The sequence below is a fragment of the Kogia breviceps genome, chromosome 2, assembly GCF_026419965.1.
Source record: "Kogia breviceps isolate mKogBre1 chromosome 2, mKogBre1 haplotype 1, whole genome shotgun sequence".
In the NCBI taxonomy this organism is placed as follows: domain Eukaryota; kingdom Metazoa; phylum Chordata; class Mammalia; order Artiodactyla; family Physeteridae; genus Kogia; species Kogia breviceps.
In genome coordinates, this window is record NC_081311.1 from 31,163,639 (window position 1) to 31,188,115 (window position 24,477).

The window sequence follows — 24,477 nt, forward strand, 5'->3', positions numbered from 1 at the left end:
CTTTTCTCTAAAATGGGCTGATAGTAGCACATCCACAGAGAGATGTTGTGAGGATTCAGTGAGTTCATCCTTATCACGTGGCACCTCCACACAGACGCCTTCCGTAACCGACAGTCCCTGTCACCTGCTTCCTGGCATCTCTGACGGTGGTGTCCTTATCGTCCCTCCTACACCCAGTCAGAAGGAAGGAAGGCACACAGAGGGCGCTCAGTACTATTTATTGAATCTGTGAAAGATGGTGGGACAGAAGGGGCTTAGACTGTGTGCCAGCCAGATTTGGGTACAGACCCTGAATCGCCTCTGATCAGCCTTCTGACCCAAGCAAGCTGTTTAACCACTCCGGATCTCAGTAAGATAGAAGTTCCTTCATTCCTTCATTCAACTGACCTAAGTTGGAGGCTGCTGTGTGCCAGGCCCTGCTCTCCATGCCGGGCTCCTTCAGTGAACAGAGAAGGAGGCGCAGGTCTCTGTCCCCGTGATGCTCACATTCTAGGGGCAATGGCGGCTCCCCTTACATACGTTAAGGAGATTACATTCGATACAGTGTCCGGCGCATAGCAGGTGCTCAAGAAATGGTGTGGCTGCCATCCTCCTTCTCTGCAGTGCCTGGGTCCGCCTCAGAGCTGAGGTGGAAGAGATGGACCCAAGACCTATTTTAAGCTCAAAACAGGTCCAAGGGGCTTTGCCCCTGGTGGGGGAAGGGTGCAGCTGAGAGGAGACTTACTGGTGCACAAGGTGGTGTCAGCGCGGGGCCACTGTCCGCAGGTGCCCTGGAGCTGGGCCCTGGCTGCAGGAGGCCCTGAGGAGGCCTGTCCCCTCGCTGACGTGGCTTCACGCCTTCCTCCCCAGGCCAGGAGGACGGGGGCTGCCTGCCCCGCCCGCAGTGCCCCCAGGAGTGCGCCTGCCTGGACACCGTGGTCCGATGCAGCAACAAGCACCTGCAGGCCTTGCCCAAGGGCATCCCCAAGAATGCCACGGAGCTGTGAGTAACCCCTGCCTGGTGGCAGGAAGAGAGGGCGACCAAAAGCAGATGTTAGCTGATTAGGCGCTTGGAGTTAGGGCTTTGCAGGAGACACTGGTTCCAAGAGCTTCTCTGTCACCACCCTCCCCCAACTCTGCAGTCACCTGACGGCAGGGGTCCCCGGTGGCAAGCGCTTCATCCCCTTAAACTAAGCTCTGCCTTTAAAATAAGAAATTACATTGCTTTTCCCACTTCACATCATCTCATGAGCATTCCCTTCAGGAGAATGCTCACAAAAGTTGTTTTTATTGTCCACATAATATTCCATCACGTGAGTCTACTGTGATCTATATAACAAATCCCCCTTTGTTGGTATTTAAGCTTTCAATTTGTTTACTCTCATAAATAGCACTGAGGTGAGCATCCCTTCAGTGAAACTGCTAGTCGGAGAGCGGTGCATTGTTGGGACTCTTGATGACCTTCCAGAAAAGCTGTCTCCTCTGCACTCCTGCCCGCCATGTGTGGACAGAGCCTTCTTGCTCCCCCTCCCCCTCCCATGCCCCATCAACACTGGCTGTTGTGGTGCTAACTCTTCGTTGATTGGGATTTGGTATCTGAGCCCATGTGGGGACGTGGGTATAAATGTGTATGGCAGACATTGGGATGGAGAGCAGGCTTCTTTGACAGACCCCTCCAAAGGGAAGGCCTGGGTCAGGCCCTGACTCTTCCTGCCCGTGGGATCGGTCCATTCAGGCCTCCACAGCCGAGCTTTTCTTTTCCCTGAGGGGAGCATGTGAGGTTTTCATTTGTATTTCTTTCATTACCTGCAAGGCTGGTATTTCTTCACAAGCACACCAACCACTGCAGTCCTTGTCCTGTGACTCTCCTGCTGCATCCCCCGCCCAGTTTTGTGTCCCGTTCTCTCCTTGGTGCCTCCTAGCAACCCTGGGAATAATGGGACAGGCAGGACAGCCTGGCTCTCTTGACTGAGGATTCTGAAGTTCAGAGACTTTAAGCCTCAGTTTCCTCAGCTGTAAAATGGGGCTACTGGGTTTGTTGACAAGGGAGGCTGAGAGGATCGAAGGAGATGGGCCGGGAGTCATTCTGTAGGATGCAGGGTGAAGGGTCGGGGGAGTAAAGCCCTGATTTGTGCTCTGTGGGCCTTTGGGGGGTGGACAAGGCATCCTGAAAGCTGCCTTCGGTGGGGCTGCAGCTCCCGGTGCTCCCGTCAGCTTAGTAGGGATGGCTGGTGGCCATGGGGGAGGGAGGGCAGGTCACAGCATTTCGAATCCCAAGCTCTGCAAATGATGAGAGGCCAGTGGGTGGGAGAAGCCGGGTCGGTCACCGAACTGACTGCAGAGAGAGTTGGAGAGTCACCTTCAGGGTCCTGAGCCTGGATGGTTAGGAACACGGAGTGTAGTGCGGATGCAGTCAGGGGAAGCCTGTGTGGGTGTGAAAACACAGAGCTTAGGTTTGGGCATGTTTGGGTCTGGGGCCAGCCTCAGGCACCTTGCCAGCAGGCAGAGGGGGGCCCTGGGTGCTGCTGAGGACCTGGCAGGTGGGTATTAGCCCATTACAAATTAGCTATTTGGCCAAGAAGGCTGGAGAGAAGAGAGGGAAGACCAGTGGGTCCAGGATTGAGCCTGTGGTGCCCACCGACAGGGAGGGTGCTGAGAGGGCCAGACAGGGGCTCGGGAAGGAAGCCACAGGAGGCTTCATGTCTCAGTGGCTTTTACCAAGTGTTTCAGTGGTATCTTTCCAAATGGCCTAAGAAACGTCCGTGTTTTCTCCTCCAATTAGCGATTCAGGACCAACTGTGTAGTCTACATGTAGGAGAGGAAATGAGCGAGAAGGCCCTGGCTGCAGGGGAAGGTTCTCCCTGTACCGGGCTCTGCCCAAGGCCGAGATGGCTGCACTAACTGCTGTGTTCTCTCCTGTAGCTACCTGGATGGGAATCAGTTCACGCTGGTTCCGGGACAGCTGTCCACCTTCAAGTACCTGCAGCTTGTGTGAGTATCCAGGCCTGTCTCAGAGGGCAGGAGGGCCATTGGAATCTAGCCATTGTAGCTCCAGCTATCCTGGAATTCCCTACAGATTCCACTCTGGCTGATCCATTTTTTGGTTTTTTTTTTTTTTTTTTTTAATTGCAGTATAGTTGATGTACAATATTATATGTTACAAGTGTACAATATAGTGATTCACAACTTTTAAAGGTTATACTCCATTTATAGTTATGCAATATTGGCTATATTCCCTGTATGGTACTGATCCGTTTTTTAATTTCACCCCATCCCTTTGGGAACATCTGTGCACAGAACTGTTTTGCCATCTAGTGGCCATTCTTGGGAATTGCATTGTTCCAGGCTCTCTCGGGTTGGAACCTGTGTGCTTTTGGCCGCACCATCTCCCCAAGCCTCTAGGCTGGTAATTATTATTAAAGAGGGTTATGCTTGCAAAGGTAGGAGCCAGAGCAGAAGAAGAGAGTTATGGAAAACTTCTTGATCCAACCTTGGCTCCTAAACCAAATATGAAATATGGCAGCCTCAAATACACATCTGTAACTAACTCTTTCTTTAGGCTAACATCTACTTTTCTGTTATTTCCACTTTTGACCTTTCTGCTTCATGAAAACATACAAAGTGAGCCTCAGAATAAGTTCAGCTCCTCTTAGCCTTCCAGCTTAATTTACACCTCACTTCAATTGTCTTTATCTTCCTATTGGCCAGATCCCACCACAAAGAAGTCCAGAGAACATTTCATCTGAAGTGCCTTGGAGCAGTGCTGCTCAAAGTGCAGTCTATGGGGCAATGGCAGCCTGAGAACTCTTTGTAATGTGCCTGAAACTAGATAAGGAACTTGCACCAGAATTTTAATCAACACATTGCTTCTTCCTTCATTGGGAAAGTATTGCTATGAAAAAAGTGTTAGCTAAACTAAGTTGTGTGTTTAGTGTCATAGGTGATTGCATTTTGGCACAAGTCCCTTGTTTGGGGACATTCAGTTTGAGGACTAGCTACTTTGAGTAGCACTGGCTTATAGAATTTCAAAACTCCAGTTTATCTGTCTTTGCTAATGACCTAGCCATGGTGTTTTGACTGACTGTTCCAACGGTGGAGATGAGGGGTGGTGGTTAGAGTGATTTGTGGCTGGTGATAGAGTGACAAAGAGAGAGACAGCCTTTCTTTGGTCTAATTTGAGGCACCCCCACTAGTGGTGCAGATATGCTTGAGGAGAAAGGGAGGGAGAGGGGACTAATGTGAAGGCAGTTCTTACTATGAAGCTGCCTGTTGAGGGCTGAAATACCAGCACCTCCTTATCATGGGGAAGGACCACAAAGTGTACTTGAAGTTTGGTGATGTATTTAAATGTGTCTCTAGGAACAATGGAGTGGTTTTGAATGAGATTAATTAGAGGAACATTTACTAAAAGAAAATGAAGGCAGGGCATATGGTTTTATTTGCTGAGTCAAGAACTGCATGAAGTGAGCAGATATGAAGCCCTCTAAGTCATGGGCCCTCCCCCTAAATGTCACGGTCTGGGGGCATGCAAGGGAGAGAAATAGGTGCACATATGTCATGTGGAGTGAAGAGTGTTCCAACAGAGGTAAATGCACATATTAGCACTGTGGCTCAAAAGAAGGAGTGGTAGGCTCAGGGTAAGGGCTGGGAGAGGTCAGAGTTCACCAGGTGCAGAGGGAACAGGATATCCAGGGGCAAGAGAATTTCAAGAAGGGTAACAAATTCATGCAAAGCATGTGGGGACCCGTGAGGGAGGGGGGCCATGCCCTGGAGTACCTGGCAGGTGGTGAAGCTAAAGGGTCTGGAGGTTGCACTTTAAGTAAATGGGAGCCACTGCGGGTTTGTTGGTAGAGAAGTGACCTCATCAGATTTGTGTCTTAGAAAGATTGCGTGGTACCCACCATGTGGAAGATGGATCGAAAGGGGGCAAAGCAGTGGGTGAGAGATGAGGCAGAAACCAGAAGAGAGATGACGGTGGCTTGATGTAGCAGAAACTCAGGAGGAAGGGGCAGATGGAACAGATGAACAGAGGCACAAGCCAGTTAGGTGAGGGTCTGGGAGGGAGGACGTGGGGGTAGGGCAGTGTTTCTGGGTTGTTGGAGCTGCTGACCAGGATGGAGAGCACAGCACGGGGCATGCGGGTGGGAGAAAGCACAAGAATTGGAGTGTCTGTGGGACATCAGGTCTCTGGAGGGGACTTTGTGAGAGAGGTCTGGCTGGGGCCACAGAGGAGGGCACCATTTGCGCACGATGGTGAGGGAGCCAGGAGCATCACCGAGGACTGAGGGACTAAAGGAAGAGGAAGAGCAAGGACAGGGCTTAGTGATCCCCGTTCCTAAGGGGTGGGTGAGGAAGAAGCATTCACCAGAGAGGTAGGGGGAATGTGGGAAGACAGTGGTCTGAGGAGATTTGAGAAGAGGGTGGTCAATTGGGCCAACGCTACAGGGTCACTTGGAGAGCACATTGCCGTGACCTGGGGCTTGGGGGCCAACAGACTGGGGTTTGACTCTATCTGTACTTCCTCCCAGCTGTGTGACCCTGGGTGGGTCACTTCATCACTCTGAGACCCTGCACCTTCTTTTATAAAATGGGTTTACTGTCTCCCTCATAGGATTATAGGGAGGGTGAGTGAACAAACCCACATAAAGTACGAGCAAGAGAGAAAGGATAGAGAGCCGCCTAGACCTGGCAGTTGGGAGGCAGCTGATGCCCTTGGTGGGAGCATTTCCATGGTGGGTGGAGGGTGGGAGCCAGGCTATACTTGCATGGGGTGGGGGATGAGGAAATGGAGACCTGAAACCCTGGAGACATAGAGCGAGTTCAGGGAGCAGAACGGAGGGCTGTAAATAATTGTGAACCAAGCACCCCTCCACCACCTCCCACCCCGCAGGGTGCCGGTCAGAACCACTTGCCCGCCTGGCTGAGGGATGGTCATGGCCATTGCCAGAGCGGGAGAGGGGAGGAGTTCTTTCTTTCTAAATGATGACACTTTTGTCTTTTCCAGGGACCTGAGTAACAACAAGATCAGTTCCTTGAGCAATTCCTCTTTCACCAACATGAGCCAGCTGACCACTCTGTGAGTCCCATGGCGGGAGGTGGAGGGAGGGCTTGTGGCTACTGAGACTCTCCCCAAGCCTCGGTCACTGGCAGGTATCCCCACGTAGCGTCCCTTACCCTCCAGGGAGGGTGACAGGGCTTGCCCACTGAAAAGACTTTTAAAAAACTTTTTTTTTTTTATTGTGAAACACAGCGTGTATCTGGAAAAGTGCAAAAAACATAAATGTACAATTTAACAAATAATCATAAAGCTAGAGCACGTGTAAATACCTAAGGCAAAAAATAGAACACAGCTAGCACCCCAAAAGTCCCCTCATCTCTTCCTGATCATTCTTCCTCTCTCCCCTGACACCCGAGGCAGTTCCTACCTGGAGTTTTATAATGATCACTTCTTTGGTCTTTATAGTACCATCTACATATGCATTTCTACACAATGAAGTTTAATGTTGCCCACTTTTGAATCTTTTATAAATTGAATCATACAGGATGTAGTCTTTTATGTCTGGCTTCTTTTATTTACCATTATGTTTGTGTGAAGCTGTGGTCTCTTCATTTTCACTGCTGTATAGTATTCCTTTGTAGGACTATACCATACTTTTCCTTATCCATTCTACCACTGATGGATATTTGCACTGTTTCCAGTTTGGACTATTGTAAACGGTTACTCTCTGAACATTTTTTGTGCCCATATTCTAAGATATTTTAATGATTGCTTTAATTATATTCCAAGCAATTGACTGGAAAGTATTAACAAGCATCGTTTATATTTGCCTGGAGCTTAAGAATGTGTTTTGTTCACCTTCCCAATACCTCACTTTACAGATGATGTGCCCAGGACTTAAGAACTTTCCCTTTGGTTCTACTATGGTCAAATAACAGAGCCAGTACCCTAAAAGATGGGGTCCTGACTCAGCCAGGCCCCCAGGAGCAGAATGTGGTCCCAAGGCCACAAAGTGCTGCACTTACCCGCCTCAGGTCTATTAGTCAACTGGTTTCCATTTCAAAGTCTTCATGAGCCTGTTGACTGAAAGAACAATGCACAAGTTGTGAGTTAAGTTTTATTCGGGGACCTTCCAGAGGACTATAGCTTGGAGACAGTCTCTCAGATAGCTCTGAGCAACTGCTCTGAATAGGGAAGGGAGGAGCCAGCATACATGTGAACTTTTTTTTCTGAGAAAAACCTGTGGTCAAGCATCAAAAGGTTACTGTTAATCACAAAGAACAGGTATCTCAAGTTAATGATTTTAGTGCTTTTCTACGTATGGGAAGATGTAAGAGTCTGGGGTCATTTGAAATTTTTCCTTAGATATGCATCTAAACTACCTAAAGGCTAGTATATTCAAAGCACAGAATGCACCCTGTCTTTCTCCATCCTGGATTCCCCTCAGGGCACACTGTCGGTGGGCAACTGAAGTGGCGAATGGCTTGATCCTTGTAGAACTGGAATGGCAGGTCTAGGGCAGTGGTTCTCAGCCAGGGGCAATTCTGCTCTCCAGGGAACATGTGGCAATGTTTGAAACATTTTTGGTTGTCACAGCTGGAGGAGGGTAGGGGGAGCTGCTGCCTCTGTGTGGGCAGAGGCCGGGGATGCGGCTCAACATCCCACAAGGGACAGGACAGCCCCCCAGCAAGGAACTGTCAATAGTGCTGAGGCTGAGGAATCCTGGGCTAGGTGATCCTGGAAGCTGTAAGGGGAAACAGCCTTTTCCTGTGATTAAAAAATGTCTCATTTCTCTTGTTATTATTTTTAAAATAGCTTTAGTGAGGTATAATTAATAGATAATAAACTGCGCATCCTTAATGTGTAAAATTTGATACATCTTGATATATGTTCACGCCCATGAAACCATCACCACAATCAAGGTGGTGACCACCTGCATCACCGCCAGAAGGGGTACCCCTTAATAATCCCTCCCGCATTTCCTCCGTCCCTCCCTCTTCTTCCTGCAGGATCCTCAGCTACAATGCCCTGCAGTGCATCCCTCCCTTGGCCTTCCAGGGGCTCCGCTCCCTGCGCCTGCTGTGAGTTTTCCTGCTCTTCATTCCTCCAGGCAAATCTGCCCCACCGAGGGCCCTTCTCACCCACCTGGCAGGCAGGAATGTCCCCAGGTCCGGGGCCCCAGCAGGGCCAACTGTGTCCAAAGTGTGAGGCCAGTCCACTCTCATCGGAGCTCCTAATGGAGGCCAAGGAATGAATGGGAAACCATCCGAGAAAAGGGGGTTGCTGTCTGCCCCAAGCTGTGTTTGCGATGTGTGTGCTGGGGCAGGGTCCGGGGGCATCCAAGGTGAGGTAGCCCCTTGTTTGCATGTGAGTCTCCTGTCAAATGGTGAATGTCGAACCTTCTCTAAGAATTCCCGCTGTGAGGTTTGCCCTGTGCTCACAGCCCTCTGCCATGCCTGGTATGACGGCCTCTGGAATATCCTTGCACTGAGTCTTCTGGCAGCCTACCTGGGTCAAGGAGACATTCTTCACCCCCAACCTAGGGCTCACCCAGTAGCTTCCTTACCAGGAAGAAGCCTGCCCCCTCAGGCTCCCTAGCCAAGCTAGGGAGGGCACACGCTGCATACCTGCACACGTCCATTTGTCCTGTGAACAGACATGGTATGTTGAGTTAGTTGTGATGGCCCGAGCAGGGTCTTCCGGAAGGGCTGAGGGGCAGCGTGGTCTGTAATAATTAGGGGCTCCCTCTCCTTGCCTGTGGCCAGCAGCGCAGGGTCTCTGATCCAGGGACCCTCTCCCTCATGACATGCCCCTCTCAGCAGAGGGCGTCCCTCCATCAGTTCCTGAGTTTTCTGTCTTGGGATGAGTCCTGACAGCCTCTTCTCTCTTCAGGTCCCTGCATGGTAATGACGTCTCCACCCTCCAAGAGGGCATCTTCACAGACGTGACCTCCCTGTCTCACCTGTAAGTAACTCTGGCCCAATTCTCGGCACCTCTTTGGATTTAAATGGAACTTGGATTCCAAGAAAGACCCCTCCTCCTGAGAGTATTACTTTTAATTTAGCTTGTGAACTTCAAATGCTCCCCGTTTCAGACTCTTACACATTCAGTGTACCATCAGTCACAGCAATGGACTTTGAGAACAGTTCTTCACAAGCAATAATGAAAGTAGTAATGACCATATATTGATTGCCAAGCACTGCATGTGCATCGGCTAATTTAATCCTCACAGCTCTCCTACAACATAGCTACTGTTATTCCCATTTTCCACACGAGGAAACAGGTCCAGAAAATGTGACAAGCTCACCCAAAGTTGCGTAGCTGGTAGAGGCTACAGTCTTCCGTCTCAAAAGCCCATGCTCTGAAGCACGATGCCAGTACTGTGCCTCTGACTTCATATGGTGGGGGATAAGCTCTGGAAATTTACTACCCAAAAGAAGTATAATTGGCATAATTGGATGTAGACTTGTTTCCAAAACTGTTTACCTGGCAGCACCAAGAGGATTCTTAAAAAGCAGTATGCTCGATTCCTCAAAAGGCTGAATGTAGAATTACCATATGACCCAGCATTTCCACTCCTAAGTATATACCCCAAAGAATTGAAAGCAGGGACTCAAACAGATACACCCATGTTCATAGCAGCATGGTTCACACAACAGCTATAAAGCAGAAACAACCCAAGTGTCCATAGACAGATGAATGGATAAACAAAATATGGTGCAGTGGGATATTGTTCAGCCATGAAAAGGAATGAAGTTCTGACACATGCTACCACATGAACAAATCTGTAAAGCATGCTAAGTGAAATAACCCAGACATAAAAGGACAATATTGTACGATTCCACTGAAATGAGGTACCCAGAATAGTCAGATTCATACCTACAGAAAGGAGAATGGTGGTTGCTAGGTGCTGGGAGGAGGAGGAGGAGGAAAGGGGAATGTTTGTTTAATGGGTACAGCGTTTCTGTTTAAGGTGATAAAAAGAGTTTTGGAACCAGATAGTGGTGATGGTTGCACAACATTGTGAATGTAATCGATGCCACTGAGTTGTACACTTAAAATGTTCAAAATGGCAAATTATATATATATTTTTTACCACAATTTAAAAAATGAAGGAATATAAAAACAATGGGCCATGGCAGGGTCATCCTAATTCTGGGGGTGGGGCCAGGCACAGAGTGAACACGTTCTCTCCTAGCATCTCGGCTGTAGGTCCAGGTCATGTTCAGGCCACATGGACTGCAGCCAGGAGCCGGGGTGTTACCGTGTCCTCCTGCTCTCTGCCTCACAGCCAAGTGCCCAGGGCCCGAGTGGACAGGCAAACCCAGATCAGGGAGTCTTTTGGGGTCCCCTGCATCTCTACTTGAAGTTCATTCACTCAACAATCTCACTGGATTTTCTTAGCTCTAAGGCTCATCTTTTCCACATTTTAATCTCTGAGATCAGAGTATATCTTACAAATGATCTGTATGTACTTAATAAGTTAACATTTCTCCACCCCTCCCAGAACATGCTAAATTAGTGGGCGTCTAACAATCTTAGACTCGAGGAAATAAAATAGTAATAAGTGCCACTCATTGAGAGTTTGCCTGGGTCAAGTACTTTACTATCTGCGGAGTCTTGTTTACTCCATAACCAAAATGGGAAGTAGCTATTGTGCTGTGAGCCAGCTTCACAAATAAGACAGGGACTGTCTTGAGCCCACACTGAAGATTCCAGGACTCAGTGGGCAGAGTGCAGTGATTGATTAGTGATGTCTGCTTGGGAGTGGAATGGGTAAGGGGGCTCTGTCCTAGATGGCAGGATTTATTATATCCATTTTACAGTCCCAGGTTCAGGTAAGCAGATTCCCTACGTCATAAAGCTGGGAAATGACAGAGACAGGATTTGAACTTAGGTGTGTCTGATTCCAAAGCTCTTTATTTATTCTTTATTGCCTCAATAAGTATGTCCTGAGTAACCACAGTGAGTCAAATGCTGAAGAATTTACTAACACAAGGTTTCTGCCTTCTGTGACCATCTGGGATATTATAAAACAAGCTCAAAGGCAGCAGTGACTAACTCTGGGGAAGTCTGACGACCTTCAGAGAGGAGGTGCCTCTTTGCTGCCATTGAAAAGGCACTAGGAATTTGCCATTTGGATGTTCCAGGAAGAGGGAATAGCATGTGCAAAGGCATGGAGTCAGGAAAGTGAATGACATATTCAGGGATGCTGTGTTGTCCAGCATAGGATATAGGGGGTTTGGTTAGGTGAGGAGTGTGGGGTGGGAAGAGAGGAATCAGGATAGGGACATTGGAATTCCATTGTGAAGGGCCTTTGTGCCATGCTATGGCGATTGGGCTTTGTTCTGTAGATAGAAGGGAAGCGTGGAAGAATTAAATTGTGAAAACTCCTGGAAAGCCGTGGTGACCTGTGGAGGCTGGATGGGATGGAATGAGGCAGGAGGGAGCCTGGCTGGAGACTGTGGCTCTGAACAAAGGCCAGGCAAGAATGGTATTGTTCATTGTTCCGATGACTCCCATTCACAGGGGCTTGTTTCTATCTGTGTTTAGTCATTTTCGGTTGTGAGCTCATTTTTTGCTGATGCTGGGAATTCTGAGGACCTGTATTGGAGATACTTCTCTCCAGAGAGTTTTGTGTGTGTCTTCTCAGGGCCAGGGTCAGCTGCTGCTCCGGGCCCACACTGTTCTCGGCTCCTTTGCTTACCCCTGGGCTGTGCCAAGTGTCCGCTCCAGCTCCCCCCCGTCAGGAAAGGCCTTTTCAAGCATCTGGTCCACCTTTCCCTCCTTTGGGGCCCCCCTTCGTGTATTGTATCTCTTACCATGGGGCTTTACCTTTTCTCCTTCCCTGTGAAAACTGAATAAGACTCAAGGACATTCTGATCTTGTCTCTAGCTCAACATCTAGAGGCTTTGCTTTTCAAATGGGAAGTGAACATACGTTTTGTGTCAACAAAAACCTGAAGCTGCAAAACCAGATTTTGAGCCCATGCCTATCTATAAATTCAGACTTTCTTTAGGAGAACAGTGACATCAGGCCAGAAGCCAGATCCAACTTGTAAGAAAAAAGAAAAAAACAATAAGTAGAGATCAGTTGAGTAGTAAATGCAAAACAGGGCATCAGCATTACTGATCAGAGGTGTTTGTTAATTGCATCTAAGCCCTATTTCTCTATAAAATAGCATCTATGTAGAAGAAATCTTCCATTATTATGAAGCAACCTCATGAATACATTCTTCCCTTTATACCCAGGGTTTCGAATGGAACTAGGCAGCAGCCTGGAAAACGTACATGTGCTTGTATTTAGGTGTGTGCACATGTAATACTGATGGAATATATGTGCATGTGCACACATGTAGCCATTATTTCCTCTGCATGAAGAGTTGCAGTTATTCCATAAGGATTCCGTGAGCACTTACAAAGAGTCAAGGAATGGGACAAGGATAGCATAGACTCACCACATTCACTCTGGGCTTCACAAAGGCCACATGCGGTCTGAGGGGAAGTAGGCGCCCATGGCTGTATAACAAGTCAGGGTTTGCCCAAGAGTTAGCATCCAGTGTTCCTGGCTCCCAGAGGTGCCCTCTGTTCCTACTGTGACTCTGACCTGGGCCTCTCCTCTTCACCGGCAGTACGCAGGATGGGGGGATGGGCCAAGCATGTGTGCTGAGGGGGTGAGGTCCACCATATTTAAACCCCTTGAACTTTAGGAATCAGGACATGCGGCGTTAGGTCTTTGTCCTGCCATCAACTTGCAGTGGGATCTCAGACAATTCATTCATCTCTTTAGGTTCTTTCCTCACCTGTACACAGGTTATTTCCAAGGTTCGCTATAGTTGTAACATGCCATAATGATTGTGAGCACTCGTCACTGCCTGGGGTTTCGATACCCTGCACATCTCTGCTGCTGTTTACTTTAATATTTACTTTTACAGTTAGCTCATCTTCCATCCATTTGTCTATTCGTCCGTCCATCCATCCGTCCATCAGCAAATACTTCCTGTGCCAGATCCTGTGCCAAGGCTCCCCAGTATCATTCTTCATGTATATAATCTGACATTTTGTTGCCCCTAATCTGCTGCATGTTGGAAAACTAGATTTCTGAATTCATTAAGAATTCGGTGTGAAAAGTAGATATGGAATGATTAGGTAAATCATGGTATGCCCATATGACAGAATAGCAAGTAGTTAATTATAATAGTTATGGCACTGTACTTTATTATTTGATGAAAACGTGGAATAGGGACTTCCCTGGTGGTGCGGTGGTTAAGAATCCGCCTGCCAATTCAGGGGACACGGGATCGAGCCCTGGTCCGGGAAGATCCCACATGCTGTGGAGCAACTAAGCCTGTGCGCCACAACTACTGAGCCTGCGCTCTAGAGCCCGTGAGCCACAGCTACTGAAGCCCACGTGCCTAGAGCCCGTGCTCCGCAACAAGAGAAGCCACCGCAAGGAGAAGCCTGCGCACTGCAATGAAGAGTAGCCCCCGCTCGCCGCAACTAGAGAAAGCCCGCGCGCAGCAACGAAGACCCAACGCAGCCGATAAATAAATAAATTAATTTAAAAAAAAAAACGCAGAATAAAGAAGACTGTGTACTCTGATGTCAGTGATGTATATATATGAGCACAAGAACTAGAAGGGAGTAAATGAAAATTAAATTAGTTACATTTATGGGATGATAGATGATTTTCTTTTTGAAGTTCTTTTGCCGTCATACTGAGATTTGTGCATTTCTCGTGCTTTTAGGCAGGCATTCATTCAGAAAACAGGACGCCTGCTGGCGTCAGGCACAGTGAGGGATTCATGATTCCTGCTCTCAAGAAGCTTCACTCCAGTAGAAGAAGAGATGCACACAGATAAATTGCCCGGGAGGAGGATGGGTAGAGGAGGAATAGCTCAGGTGAAGAGATTTTGAAGTTTTAGTGTATGCTAAACTGTTTAGTTGGCACCTCTGAAACAGCCACAGGAGATCTATTTCTGTCCTGGTTACGTTAATAGAAGAAGCCCAGCTGGGCCTTGGCAGCAACAGACCAAATAGCTACTGTTCCAACTATTTCCAAGTTATACCAAAGAGCAACAACACAGGGTTATTTATACTTTTGCTGGAGGATGAACCTGACTCCACAGTCCTTTTGGATCGATGAGCAGCCTGGCTGCTGTCCTCACCACTCGTCTCAGAAGGGCCTGCGGCTCTCCGCTCCCCACTGAGTTCACAGCAGTTTTTGTTGGGAAAAATGGACTCCAGGTGAAAGTGAACTACTTGAACTAATGAAGTAGCCACAAAAACCCTGCCTTTGGAGAAATTAAAGCTTGAAGTGTTGAATTCAGGAGTTGCTCGCCATCTGCTCTATACAGCGAAAACTAAAGCATGTGTTGGTCAAGCCAGAAGGCATAGTTTTGAATAGCTTTGTCTGTGACTTTGGTAGTTCTTATTATTCTCTATTATTATTTTTTATATTGAGTCGGAAAGGGACACTTACATTTGAGGTGCAACTTTGTTGCCATGCATGGGGGGAATTTATGCAGGAATTGGGAACTGTGACATCCTAAGACGGTCAAGGGCCTCCACATTCACAGTGGCTTCAGATTTAGTCTTTTTGGCATTTTCTCCAAATGAGCTACAAGATGGAGAGAAGAAACCCTTCATAATAAACTCTCAACTCGTGGCTCATTAGCAGACCACACTCCTGCAGTGTGCTACAAAAACCTTCTTTCAAATAAATTCTGTATTTATCTTTTGAATAACATAATTATATTACCTCATACTTTTTATGTTAAAAATATTAGTCTGGTGAATGTAGACATTTTAAACATACCACTGTTTTGTATTCCTGTTATTTTTTTTAAGTCTTTGTTTTTTTTTTTTTAACACAATGAAGCTTCAAAAAATCAAAGTGTCTGAGCTTCCTCTACCTCTGAGAAGCCCTGGTAATGTTCAGGGAAAAGAGGAAGGTGTATTCCCTGTCCCATTAACCAGGATGGATGCTGTCAGCAAATCAGGACAGAAAAAATGAAATACACGTGGAGGTTGAACCGGCTTTCTTTTCCAAGCTGCATTATTCCCTCGGCGCCCATTTCAGGTTATATGTGCTTGTCTTTCTTCCCCTTCCAGATTGCAGGCTCTTTATCGAATCATAAAGTGAGCCCCAGAGATGTTAAGTGAGCTGCTCAAGGTCACCCGGGCAGTGAGCAGCTGCGCTGGTGGCCGGAGTCCAAGATTGTTGAGCCTGCTTTATAAGATCGGCCGTCACCAGCTGTGCTATCTGGGGGAATTCGTGCTCAGAGTTGCTGCTGCTTTCATCAGACCCAACACATCTCCAGGGGAACCACTTCCTCCGTATTGCCCAGACACAGGTGGAAAATGGCAGCGCATCCATTTGGTACTTAATAAATGTGCCCTTTCTCACGAGCAATAGACAGCCTTATGTTTTCAGCATAATGTTCATATAAATGAACTTCAGGCGCGAGGCTCTGGTTTTTCTATTTGCTGGCTCCAAGACCGCTGGCCCCTTCATTCCCCCAAATCCATGCCTAGTTTCATCTCTGAATCTCTCCCTGTGGTTTAGCGAGAAGATTATGAGCTTGCCCACGGGATTGGTCAGAGCCTAAGTGGTTGGCGGCGTGCACAGTGTCAGTGTGGGGCGGGGATGCGGGGGGGCAGGCACGGCCTTACACTGCGGGCAAGTGTAAGTCCACACAGCCTTTTTTGGAGGGCGGCTGTTAACATTTTACACGTGCTTCCTCTGCGACTTGAATCCTCCTTCTAGGCATCTGTTCTAGAGGAACGCTCGCTCACAAAGAGGCATGAACCGAGTGTTCACTGACCTTGGAAACAACCAGAATGTCTGGCAGCAAAAGCTATGAAGTGTCCATTCTTTGGGATGCTATGAAGCAGTTTGATGAAATGAGGTGGACCCATATTGCTGACCTGGAAAAGTCTCCAAAACGTGCTGTTGAGTGACAAGAAGCAGGCTGCTCAGAAACGATGTGTACTGGAGGGATGTAAGCTCTTCCTCACGAAGAACTGTGTGTGTAAATAGGGGAAGGGATTGGAAGGTTACGCCCTGAGTGTGGTGACCATGTGATCATGGGTCCTGTGGTTGGCAGGGACAGTGGTGTAGACTTTCACGTAATGTGGACGTACTGTAGTTTACTTAACCACTCCCCCACTGATGAACACGGGAGGTTTCCAGTCTTTCTGTTACAAGCAATGCTGCGATCAATACCATTGCACAGATGCCTTTACACACTTGTGCAGGCACATCTGTGAGATAAACTCCCAGATACAGAATTGCTGGGTCAAAAGGCAACTGCATTGCTCAGATATCATAAAATCCCCCTCCGTAGGAGTTTATACCATCTTGCATTCCCATCAGTAACATAGGAATGTGCCTTTAAAAAAAAAAAATTGAGGTGAAATTCACGGAATATAAAATTAACCGTTTTAATGTGTATACTTCAGTGGCATTGAGGACATTCACAGTGTTGTGTAAGGTGGAGACTGTTGTGTGTCGGGTCTGAAAATGGTTTACGGTGAGAATGCATTCGTGTGCCTCTTGTTTAACTGAAAAGGAAAAGAAAAATTAAAGAGTATATAGGCTTCAGCGTCAGACAGCGCTGGGTTCTGGATCTGGGGGCTTCCCTTCACTGGTTGTGTGACCCCAGGAAATTACTTATTCCACATGAGGCTCAGTTCCCGCATCTTTGAGATGGAGAACAGAAAACTTAACACTGTGGGGATGATGAGAGGATTCGATGCACGGACTTGGGAGAAGCAGCTGGTGCCTCACAGCAGCAAATCTCGGTTCCTTTCTCCCCAGTGCACTCTGGAGGCAGTGCCGTCAGAGGCTGTGGCCTCAACGGCACGAGTCCAGATCCTACTTCCCCACTTTCTCGGTGCACCTGGGGCAAGTGCCTCCACCTTTATGGGTCTCAGTTTCAACATGTAAAATGGGGATAGTAGGGTGTGATGAGGACTAATCAAGATAGCAGATAAGGAGAGCTTAAAACTCTACTGCCGGGCTTCCCTGGTGGCGCAGTGGTTGAGAGTCCGCCTGCCGATGCAGGGGACGCGGGTTCGTGCCCCGGTCCGGGAAGATCCCACATGCCGCGGAGCGGCTGGGCCCGTGAGCCGTGGCCGCTGCGCCTGCGCGTCCGGAGCCTGCGCTCCGCAGTGGGAGAGGCCACAACAGTGAGAGGCCCACGTACCACAAAAAAAAAAAAAAAAAAAAAAAACCTCTACTGCCTACACAGTAAGTGCTCATGTAATGGGGGCTGTTAGCGTTTTGCCAGCTCCTGGCATAATGCCTGGCACCGTAGGTACCCAGTGGGCGAAGGACCCCATGAAGCCATAATGCCTACTTCTCTCCACTCTCTGACCCAGGGCCATTGGCGCCAACCCCCTGTACTGTGACTGCCACCTGCGCTGGTTGTCCAGCTGGGTGAAGACAGGCTACAAGGAGCCTGGCATTGCCCGCTGTGCCGGGCCCCCGGATATGGAGGGCAAACTGCTCCTCACCACGCCTGCCAAGAAGTTTGAATGCCTAGGTGAGCCCGGGAGCGCGCGAGAGGGGATGGTGGGTATCGGCTTTCTTCCCCCCACCTCCTGCTTCCCCCTCCAACCCTGGCAGACACTTCCAGACACTCCTTTGTCCCCAGGTGACCGGCTGGTTGGGGGAACAGGTAGGTGGCAGGAATGAGGCCCCTGCCGCTTGTTAGCACGGCCGCCCTCTTGTCCTGCCACACGACCAACAAAAGAAAGCCAGGCGGAAAATCTCAGGAAATCTCAGGCCCTAAGGGCTCTAATCCCTCCCTGGGGTTATGTAAGGAAAATCAAAATAGCAGTGTTTCTGGAAGCTCCAAGCCTCTCAGCAGTACAAGCACTCAGGCCTCCCTTTGGTCGGAATTGTGCTCAGCAATTAGCTTAAACGCCTGAGCCACTGGGCCCAGCTGCCACTCTCCTGACATTTGCGGAAATGCGAGGCCTGAGTGCGATTGGAGGCCTCACCCTGGGCATCTGTAAATACTCGTTCAGGGATTGACTGACTGATTGACAGCCCAAGCCCTGGGAACCCTGCTGAGCAGGAGGTGGCCGGGTGGCTGGCCCAGGCCTAGCTTTGTGTCCCCCCCCGCCCCAGCAGGGGGGCAGCTGTGGGAGGGCACAGGAGGCCGTGGGGCACGACTCCTGCCCTCTGCAAGCTCCCAGACCACCAGCGAAAATGAAGCTGACAGCCGGGGGTTAATGAGGCGGCCCCGGGCCGCCCTGTGTGCAGGATGCTGTCACAGGAGTGACCCTTCAGAGGGGCCTGATCTGTGGCTTGGCCGCTGGCTGTTGGGAGCAGGCCAATGTACGTTGAAATGTTCGCTCAGTATTTATTTAATGGGGTGGGATTGGTACTGTTGAAAGGTTTTTGTCTGTGTTTTTTAAAAAAAATTTTATTGGAATAGAACATGTATAACAGGAAAGTACAGATCGTAAATGAATGGCTCGCCTAATTTTCACAAATTGAACCCATCCAGGTAACCAGCCCCTGGATCAACAAACAGAGCCCCCCCGCCTGTACCTGAGGGGTCCCCTCATGTCCCCTCCAGTTATTACTAGAAATTGTTTCTCCTTCCAGTCATACCCATGCCTCTTCAGGAACCAGTGTTTCTCTACTTCTAGAAGGAGCTTTAAGTGGAAACCTGACTTAACTGGCTGGTGTTACTATTTATTGCTGTGAGGCCCTAAAGCTCCTCCTAGGCAGCACCCCAGGCAGCCTGGCTCCCGGCTCCTCCCCCACCTCCAAGTTCAAGGAAGGGCCACCAGTGAGTCCTGAAGGGGCTGGAGAAGGTCATGCCTGTAGCCGGAGGGGTGGCGGGAAAGGGTCCTTCCCTGCTCAGCCTTGGAGAGAAACAAGTTCAAGGCCATGGACCTTTCTTCTCCTAAGCGTGGCCTCCTCTCAGAGCCAAGTCTCCTCCCTGCTGGGGTGGCCGCCCTTGCTGTCCAGGCCAGCAGGTGACAGGGCTGGGGGTGGTTGCCTCAGAAGGGTGTGAGGGGATGGAGAAAACATCAGCCGATTTCAGTAATGGTGACCATGATGCTGTCACAGCGATGGTCCTGCCCTGACCGCCACATGGGGGCTCCCCTGAAGCCCCTTTTTCGGATTATCTCATTTAGTCCTTCCAGCCCCATGAGGCAGGGGCTGTTTTTAGCTCCATTTCACAGAGGAGGGTCCAGAGGCTGGAGAGGTGGACTGTGGAAGGGGTGGTGAGTGCGATCCAGAGGGAATACCGGGAGGGGCAAACGTCTCCTTGCGGAGAGGGCTTTGAGCACCTGTCCCTGCAAGTGCCAGGATTCCGGGCCGGGGGCCACGGGGCTCTATGCCCAGCCCTGTCCCCCCACCCACTCCCTGCGCTAACACCACTCCCACCTTGCCTCAGGTCCGCCCAGCCTGGCTGTCCAGGCCAAGTGCGATCCCTGCTTGTCCAGCCCATGCCAGAACTGGGGCACCTGCCATAACGACCCCCTTGGGGTGTACAGGTGTGCCTGCCCCAGAGGCTATAAGGTGAGTGCAGGCTGAGGCTGGCGGTGGAGGGCTGCTCGAGGACGCGGTAGGGCAGGGCTGGGGCTGTCTTGTTGGCCACTCAGCCCTCGGGGCCCAGGGTGAGCTCAGAGCAGGGGCCCAAGTGAGCATTTCATCCATGACCTAACATGTGGATGAGAGAACAAGGAACCCCCGGGACCGGCAGGCTGAGCTGCTGAGGGGCCGGCTGTCCCTGTTGGCTCACTGGCCCCTGGGTCTCCCCGGGGTCCCCATTGCTGACTTCTTCCCCAGGGCCGAGACTGCGAGGTGTCCCTGGACAGCTGTTCCAGCAGCCCCTGTGGAAATGGCGGGACCTGCCACTCGCAGGAGGGCGAGGATGCTGGCTTCACGTGAGTTGCCGGGGGTGGGTGGGTGGGTGCTAATGGGATCCGGCACCCAAGTCTGGGAGCCTTCCTCCTCCGAATGGGATGGCCCAGGCCCTTTGAGCTCTGGGAGATGAGGGACAGGCCCAGGGGGAATAGCCACTCACTCCAAATGGCAGCCAGAGGCCTCTCCGTGTCCACCCAGTCCACGCCTCTGCTGCCCAGAGGCAGTGAAAGCACAGAGACTAGGGGCTGCCCAGGTCACACAGCAGGCAGCAGTGGGGCTGGGGCTTGGAGCTCCTGCTCCAGGCTTCTGCCTGCTCTTGCCAGGGGCCAGGAGACTCTTTCTGTGGCACTGGGAGTCCATAGCCTAGGGCATATGCAGCGGCAGAGCCAAGAGGCAGCTTGGGGGTGTTTTCAACTCCTGTAATCTCCATTAACCCCCAAGGCCTCCAACTGAAGCCATCCACCTGCTTGTTGGGCCAATGTTGCCTGAAGGCAGGGCCCTCAGCCAGCTGCTCCGGATCAGGCGTCCACCCCGAGGCCCCAGGACAGGGGTGGGGAGTCCTGCCGGAGGTGGAGCAAGTCCGGGTCATGCCCTCCGGGGGGCCTCCCCCACCAGCTCATGGGCCACTCTGGTCGCACCACGGGCATCGGTTGCCCACTGTCCTCCACAGCTCATCTCGCACGTCCTCCCAGCGCTGACATCGCCACTCAAGCCCCCCACTCACCCTGCTCCCCCCAGAGCCTCTCAACGAGCCCCCCAGCTTCCCAGAGCTCTCCTGCACCCAGAGCTTTTCTGAGGAGCACATAGTATTTAGTTGCTGAAGATAAATTGCCAGCTGAGCAAATTGACTCTTCAGAAAATGATGTGGAATCTACTGGCACAAATGGCCAAACCTGTCTCTGCAAACCCAAATTACCAGCTGTAAAAAAGAAAACACTAAATGGCCTCTCGGCAGGTGTCGCCTTGGAAACGGCGTCCTTACAATAGGCTCTGTGCTCCTCTGGGCTTCTGCAGCAGCTCCATCAAAGCCCCCTCCTCATTGGCTAGACTACTAGGGGGCGTGTCTACGGAGAGGGGCTGCTGAGAGGACGCACCTAGGAACTCTCCCTGCTAGGCCGGGAGGGGTGCAGCTGGGAGTAGCCCCTCGCACTTGGCATGCCTGCAGATTGGCGGCGGGGCGCTGTGGTAAGGACCCTTTTGGTCGAAAGGGGTGCCTCCCTGAGTAACCCCTCAAACCTAAGGCTTACAAGGGACTCCTCAGTTGTCCCCCCCGAACCCCGCCAGAGGGGACTTAGCTGAAATCCGCCACCACCTTGCAGGGGGAATTAAACTCCAGGACACAGCCTGCAACAGTAGGCTTCACACCTTCTTGTTTACACCCCCGCCCCGCCGCAGACGAATTTTTTGTTTGTTTGTTTTTTGTTTTTTTGGTTTTTTGGGGGTACGCGGGCCTCTCACTGTTGTGGCCTCTCCCGTTGCGGAGCACAGGCTCCGGACGCGCAGGCTCAGCGGCCATGGCTCACGGGCCCAGCCGCTCCGAGGCATGTGGGATCTTCCCAGACCGGGGCACGAACCCGTGTCCCCTGCATCGGCAGGCGGACTCTCAACTACTGCGCCACCAGGGAAGCCCAGACGAATTTTTAAAACTACAAACTGCCTCACACATTCTTAAGTGACAGCTAAAAATCTTCATGGTAAGTTTAATTTTTCATTGCAAAGAAGGTCATTTCCAGAACGCTGTATATATTATTAACATTTAAAATTAAAGCTATGACTCTTTAAATCACTCTTTTATTATTCTCCAGGGAAAAATCATTCTAAAATCACGTGAAGGAGCTCCTCTTGAACAGCTGCAACATCTTGCATCATTCTCGTTTCTACTCAAACTAGTATTTCTGTTTTACTCCCCTCACCTGCCCCCCATTTTCTTCTAATGTAATCTATTTTCTTACTAGAGGCTTTCCTTGAGCACCCTGCCATACTTTCCTACCACCAAAATGGGTATATAAGTTTAAATTTAAAGTTTTTTACTATTTCTTGTCACCATAAACCTCTGATTAAAAGTTTCTTTTGCATTGAGTTATCATTACAATGATCAATAATATACAATTGATCAGAACAACATAACTATTCCAAAATTTGATAATTATTACACATAAAAGGTAAATTTTATTAGACTGTATCTTTTAATTAGACTGTATCTCTTAATGAGATAGATGGAGCTTTTGTTTGTGTGTGTATGTGTGTGTGTGTTTTCTTTTCTTTTCCTAATTGGTTTATGTGTCCAGAGATGAATATTAGAGACTGTGAGAGGGCTTAGCAGCCAATCTATTCCCTTAAAAAAAAATATGTGTGTATGTGTGTGTGTGTAAGTGTGTGTAGCTATAAATGCTGAGAAAGTTTGTTCACATAAATAAACCAATGAGATTAGGAGTTTTATTATAACCATGTCACTCAATTACTTGAAACCCTGCCAAGTTTATATGCTTAAAAACCCCAAGTGATCTGTCATCAAAAATTATTTTTAATGCTCTATCAGCTGACAGTTCCATGAGGTCTTCCTTCAATTATTTTTTAATGCACAGAACTGGAAACCTCGTGACTTGCAAAAGGGTTTGTTCATTCACTTTGGAAACATCAATATTCCTAATTGTCCCTTCATTTGGCACCCAAGGATCTTAGGCCCCAGGCACAACCCACCTTGGCCTCGTGCTGCAAGAGGTGCGCATGCGCCTTTCTGGAGCTCTGGGGCAGGTCAGTTAAGGGGGTAGTTCCGTGCACAACATGAAGATGTGGAAATTAATTTCTCAGACCTCTCTGACCCACAAACCCCTTGGAAAACTACAGTTGTCCCATGGTGAAGTGTACCCCAGTTTGAAGATCACTGATCTCCAGGGCTCTCCGAGACCTGACTCCTGCTTACCCCCAGTCTTGTTCTCACCCCATCCCTGAAGTATGTGCTCCCCAAGCCCTGAACTATTTAGATGAGCAGGTACCCTCCTGAAGGATGGACTGTAAGGCTCTCTCTCCCCCAGGCTTTTACTCCCACCGCCTTCCCTCCCCTTCTTCTTCTCCCCTGTCAGAGTCCTTGGCTAACTCATCACCTCCTCCAGGAAGCCTGCCCTGACCACCCCCTCCAGGGAGGGGCTAGGTGTCCTCTGCCCCTTTGTCCACCCTCCCCAGCCTCAGTTGCGCACTGTTCTGATACTCACTGTCTCTCCTTTGGTTGCCAGTCTCCTCATCGTCTCCCCCGCTAGACTGTGAGTGACCTCATGAGCACAGGAGCACAGGGCTGGTCTTGGTCACCTCTAACCCCCAGCATCTAACAGGGCTTGACCCAGAGTAGGGACCAAAACTCCAGGATGATGCTATTGACCGTTGGGCACAGGTTTCCATCAGTGCCTCAGGAAGGCTGTCGCCCTGGCCGTGGGCCCACATGCCTCTCCCTCCTCCCCTGCTCCCTACAGGTGCTCCTGCCCCTCCGGCTTTGAAGGACCGACGTGTGGGGTAAACACGGACGACTGTGTGGAACACTCATGTGCCAACGGGGGCACCTGTGTGGACGGCGTGGGCAGCTACACCTGCCAGTGCCCCCTGCCATACTCGGGTAAGCGTGGCGGGGTTTAAGCGTCTGCGGGGAGGTGGGGGCCGGTACACGTGCCCTGGGCCCCTGTGCCATGGGTGGAAGGGCTGGGACCCTGCCTCAGTGTCTGCAGGAAGTTTCTGCTGGGCGGGCTGCCTGGCGGAGCAGAGGGGGCAGCTTCTCTCCCTGCCTCTCCCCCATTCTTCCCCCAGGAACGGCCTGTGAGCAGCTGGTGGACTTCTGCTCCTCGGATTTGAACCCGTGTCAGCACGAGGCCCAGTGTGTGGGCACCCCAGACGGGCCCAGGTCGGTGTTGCCCATTTCCAAGGCCAGGGAAGGGCATGGGCCCCCACGTCACCTCTCCTCTGCCCTCCCCAGCCTGTTTCCTCACCTGTCAGGTGGGTTTGGTCTTGGCTGTTCAGTTCCTGCCAGTCAGTGCCAGGGGCAGGGTGGTGGTAGTTTTAGTCGGACAGACCTGGGTTTACATCACGACCCGGAATGGGTGGCTTGACCACCCTGAGCCTCAGTTTTCTCATCTGCAAACTGGGTGCACCAGTAGCTTCCTCCTGGGGTGGTTGTAAGGATTAGATAAGCAAATGCGTGAAAAGCACTTAACCTCCACGTCTGACATTTGAAAAGTGCTCAATAAAGAAGTATTGCAGGTCCACAATTTCTTATCGCCAATTACAAAATGCACAAAACTCTGAAAACCAAAAGCCATCTGCTAGCAAAATCCGATCCGATCAATGTATTTGGTATTAAAGCTGACCTGCACTGATAATGAAGCTACTTACAGTCACCATTCATCCCATGTAGTGGGATTTTGCAGCAGAATGTGAACATGTTTAATTAAGGGGCTGCCCCAGATCCAGTTGGCATGTTACATAATATACAGTTATAGGCTTTGTATTACCTTTCCCAAATCCCAAAAGTTCTGAATTTCAAAACCTGTCTGGCTTCAGGAGGGTTGGATAAGGGGTCCTTGACTGTTGTCACCATCGTTGTTACTGGCATATGTGGA

The 24,477-nt window shown here is 50.0% G+C and overlaps 1 protein-coding gene across 1 annotated transcript in view; it reads left to right on the forward strand.

Moving 5' to 3' along the window:
• Positions 1-24,477, forward strand: part of SLIT1 (slit guidance ligand 1) — a 175,708-nt gene that overhangs the window by 142,046 nt on the left and 9,185 nt on the right. Inside the window, exons 21-30 of the mRNA XM_059054686.2 lie at positions 850-982; positions 2,902-2,970; positions 5,984-6,055; positions 7,987-8,058; positions 8,870-8,941; positions 17,362-17,525; positions 19,401-19,525; positions 19,796-19,893; positions 23,341-23,480; positions 23,669-23,762. Coding sequence (XP_058910669.1) covers positions 850-982; positions 2,902-2,970; positions 5,984-6,055; positions 7,987-8,058; positions 8,870-8,941; positions 17,362-17,525; positions 19,401-19,525; positions 19,796-19,893; positions 23,341-23,480; positions 23,669-23,762 — 1,039 coding nt within the window. The remainder of the gene's footprint in view (positions 1-849; positions 983-2,901; positions 2,971-5,983; positions 6,056-7,986; positions 8,059-8,869; positions 8,942-17,361; positions 17,526-19,400; positions 19,526-19,795; positions 19,894-23,340; positions 23,481-23,668; positions 23,763-24,477) is intronic.